Source organism: Penaeus japonicus, unplaced genomic scaffold (genome assembly GCF_977035675.1).
Source record: "Penaeus japonicus unplaced genomic scaffold, GWHDUDI00000001_assembly GWHDUDI00000041, whole genome shotgun sequence".
Classification (NCBI taxonomy): Eukaryota; Metazoa; Arthropoda; class Malacostraca; order Decapoda; family Penaeidae; genus Penaeus; species Penaeus japonicus.
This window is the reverse complement of record NW_028234443.1, coordinates 1096015-1098514: the sequence shown is the minus strand read 5'-3', so window position 1 is coordinate 1098514 and position 2500 is coordinate 1096015. Positions and strand designations below refer to the sequence as shown.

The following is a 2500-nucleotide window of genomic DNA, read 5'->3' as shown; positions in this document are numbered from 1 at the left end:
GTGTGTCCATACATCTATCATCTTAAACAAAAAATAGCAGAAAAAAAAAAAACAAGAAAACCCTAAAACAGATCCAATGCTTATCACACAAAACGCAGCCATATCGACATTCCACCCTCTTCGACCGGCAAGCATGCAATCTCCGCATGCAATGACCACATGCAACCACCACCATACCTTGCTTCATCACAAGCATATTTATGCCTAAACTCTTGGCCAGTGACAGAGGGGAGTAAAAGAGAGGGGGGAGGAGGAAGGGAGGGAGGGAGGGAGGGAGGGAGGGAGGGAGGGAGGGAGGGAGGGAGGAGAGGGAGAGGGGAGGGGAGGGAGAGGTGAAGAGGAGTGGAGGGAGAGGGGGAGAGGGGGGATGAGAGGGAGAGAGTGCGAGAGAAAGAGAGAAAGAGAGAGAAAGAAGTCAGAGTGAGAGAGAGAGAAAGAGAGAGATCGAGAGGAGGGAGGCGAGAGAGAGAGAGAAAAAAGAGAGAGAGAAGAGAAGAGGGAGAGAAGAGAAGAAGAGACGAGAGAAAAAGAGAGAGAAAGAGAAGAAAAAAAGATAGAAAAGAGAAGAGATAGAGAGAGAAGAAGAAAAAAAGAGAGAAAAGAATGAAAGAAGAGAGAAGAGAAAGAGAGTGAAGAAAGAAAGAAAGAGTAAGAAAGAAAAAAAAGAAAAAAAAGAAGAGAAAGATAAGAAAAAAGAAAAAAAAAAAAAGTCGAGAACTCGTAAGTCAGTCTCTCCTAGCATCAACTTAACCCCCTCTAATTGGATACCCGATGAGCCACCACGGGAAGTTACCAAGTGCGCGGTGCCTCCACGGGCGCCAGTCGCGGTGCAGCGGGCGCCGAGGTAAGTTGTGTGGTCTGTTCGCTCGTCTGTCTGTCTCTCTATTTCTTTCTTTCTTTCTTTCTTTCTTTGTCTCTGTTTTTTTCTTTCTTTCTTTTTTTTCTTTGTCTTTCTTGCTCTCTATATCTCTTTCATTCTTTCTCTCTACATATATATATATATATATATATATATATATATATATATATATATATATATATATAATTCTTTCTCTCTCTATATATAACTCTTTCATTCTTTCTCTCTCTTTCTCTCTCATTCTCTCTCTCACTCTCTCTCGTCGCTCTCCACTCTCGTCTCTCTCTCCTCCTCTCCTCTCCTCTCTCTCTCTCTCCACCTCCTCTCTCTCTCTCTCTCTCTCTCTCTCTCTCTCTCTCTCTCTCTCTCTCTCTCTCTCTCTCTCTCTCTCTCTAAGGGAGCAAGCCTTTCTTAACACAAAACAACCAGCAATTCACATTCCTATTTTTTTACGAGTTCATATCCACACCAAACACTTTATATATTACCTCTCCTCTTAATGTAGAATAACACCCAAGCAATAAACAGCATGAGCGTTCTTGATCTAAAGACGAGATCTGAAATAACACAAAATTTCAGTAGAAAAACAAAGAATGCTCTGAAGACACCTTGAAGATCGATACTTTAGCCACTAGCAATACTCGACACACTTCCATGTCTTCTTTGTGTGGTGGATATTGGACATTCTCTAATTCTGTTTCTGTTTTTGTAGTTTTTTTGTTTTTTTTAATGAGCTAATGATCTAGTTCTCTATTTTTTTTTCTATAGTTCTCTAGCATTTTGCCTCTAACTTTTCTAATTGTCTTTAATTATGTTTCTGTTTCTCTAACTATCTATCTAATTCTCTATGTCTCTAATTCTCTAAATCATTCATTATTTCTCTAATTCTGCTTCTAATTCTCTGTCTCTAATTCTCTAAATAATGATTCCGGATTTATCTTTCTTAAGCAATAGTAATATTGATTTAATTAACCTGAATATGACAATCTCGAAGCAAAAATTTGAATATTAAAATATGAGATTTTATATCATTGTCATATGCCACTTTCAAACCTCCCTTTCTTTTAAACACTAATGTTTTCAAACTTATATGCTAAAATGTAAATGCTACGTTGCAAGCCCCTCCTCTCGATGCTACATTTGATGATGATACCCCCTCCTCATACTTATTGCTCTGCCTATAATACATAAAAATTTACCCCATCTCATACCACCCTCCTTATAAACCCTCCTTTTTCATTTTTCTAATATATTACTCCTTATAACACCCCCCTTGAACCCCCCATCTCTTAATGCTACATACCAACACCCCCAACACCCCTCTACCCAGTGCCTTATTTTAACCCCTCGTCTTAATACAGCATTCCAACCCCTCCTTCTAATCAGCTGATCACACCCCTCCTCCACATCAGCTGATCACACCCAGAAATCCCCATCAGCTGATCGCCATCACCAACAGAATCTCCATCAACTGATCACACACCCAGAATCCGATCAGCTGATCACCACCAACAGAATCCCATCAGCTGATCACACCACCAGAGTCTCCCCATCAGCTGATCACACTCAATCTCCCTATCAGCTGATCACACCCAGAGTCCCAGAGTCAACTGATTCACAACAATGCTCCTGTGGGTCGTA

At 40.4% G+C, this 2500-nt stretch overlaps 1 protein-coding gene across 2 annotated transcripts in view; it reads left to right on the top strand.

The window, feature by feature from the left end:
- Positions 1–754: 754 nt before the first annotated feature.
- Positions 755–2500, top strand: part of LOC122251070 (dipeptidyl peptidase 1) — an 11033-nt gene continuing 9287 nt past the window's right edge. The window contains exons 1-2 of one of the 2 annotated variants that reach the window (XM_043012798.2): positions 755–844; positions 2442–2500. The exon at positions 2442–2500 is cut by the window's right edge and continues 136 nt beyond it. In XM_043012798.2, the coding sequence (XP_042868732.2) occupies positions 2483–2500 (18 nt within the window). In that variant the 5' untranslated portion in view covers positions 755–844; positions 2442–2482. Of the gene's footprint in view, positions 845–2419 lie in introns of those variants that run through there. The other variant, XM_086534552.1, reaches the window with a different exon arrangement.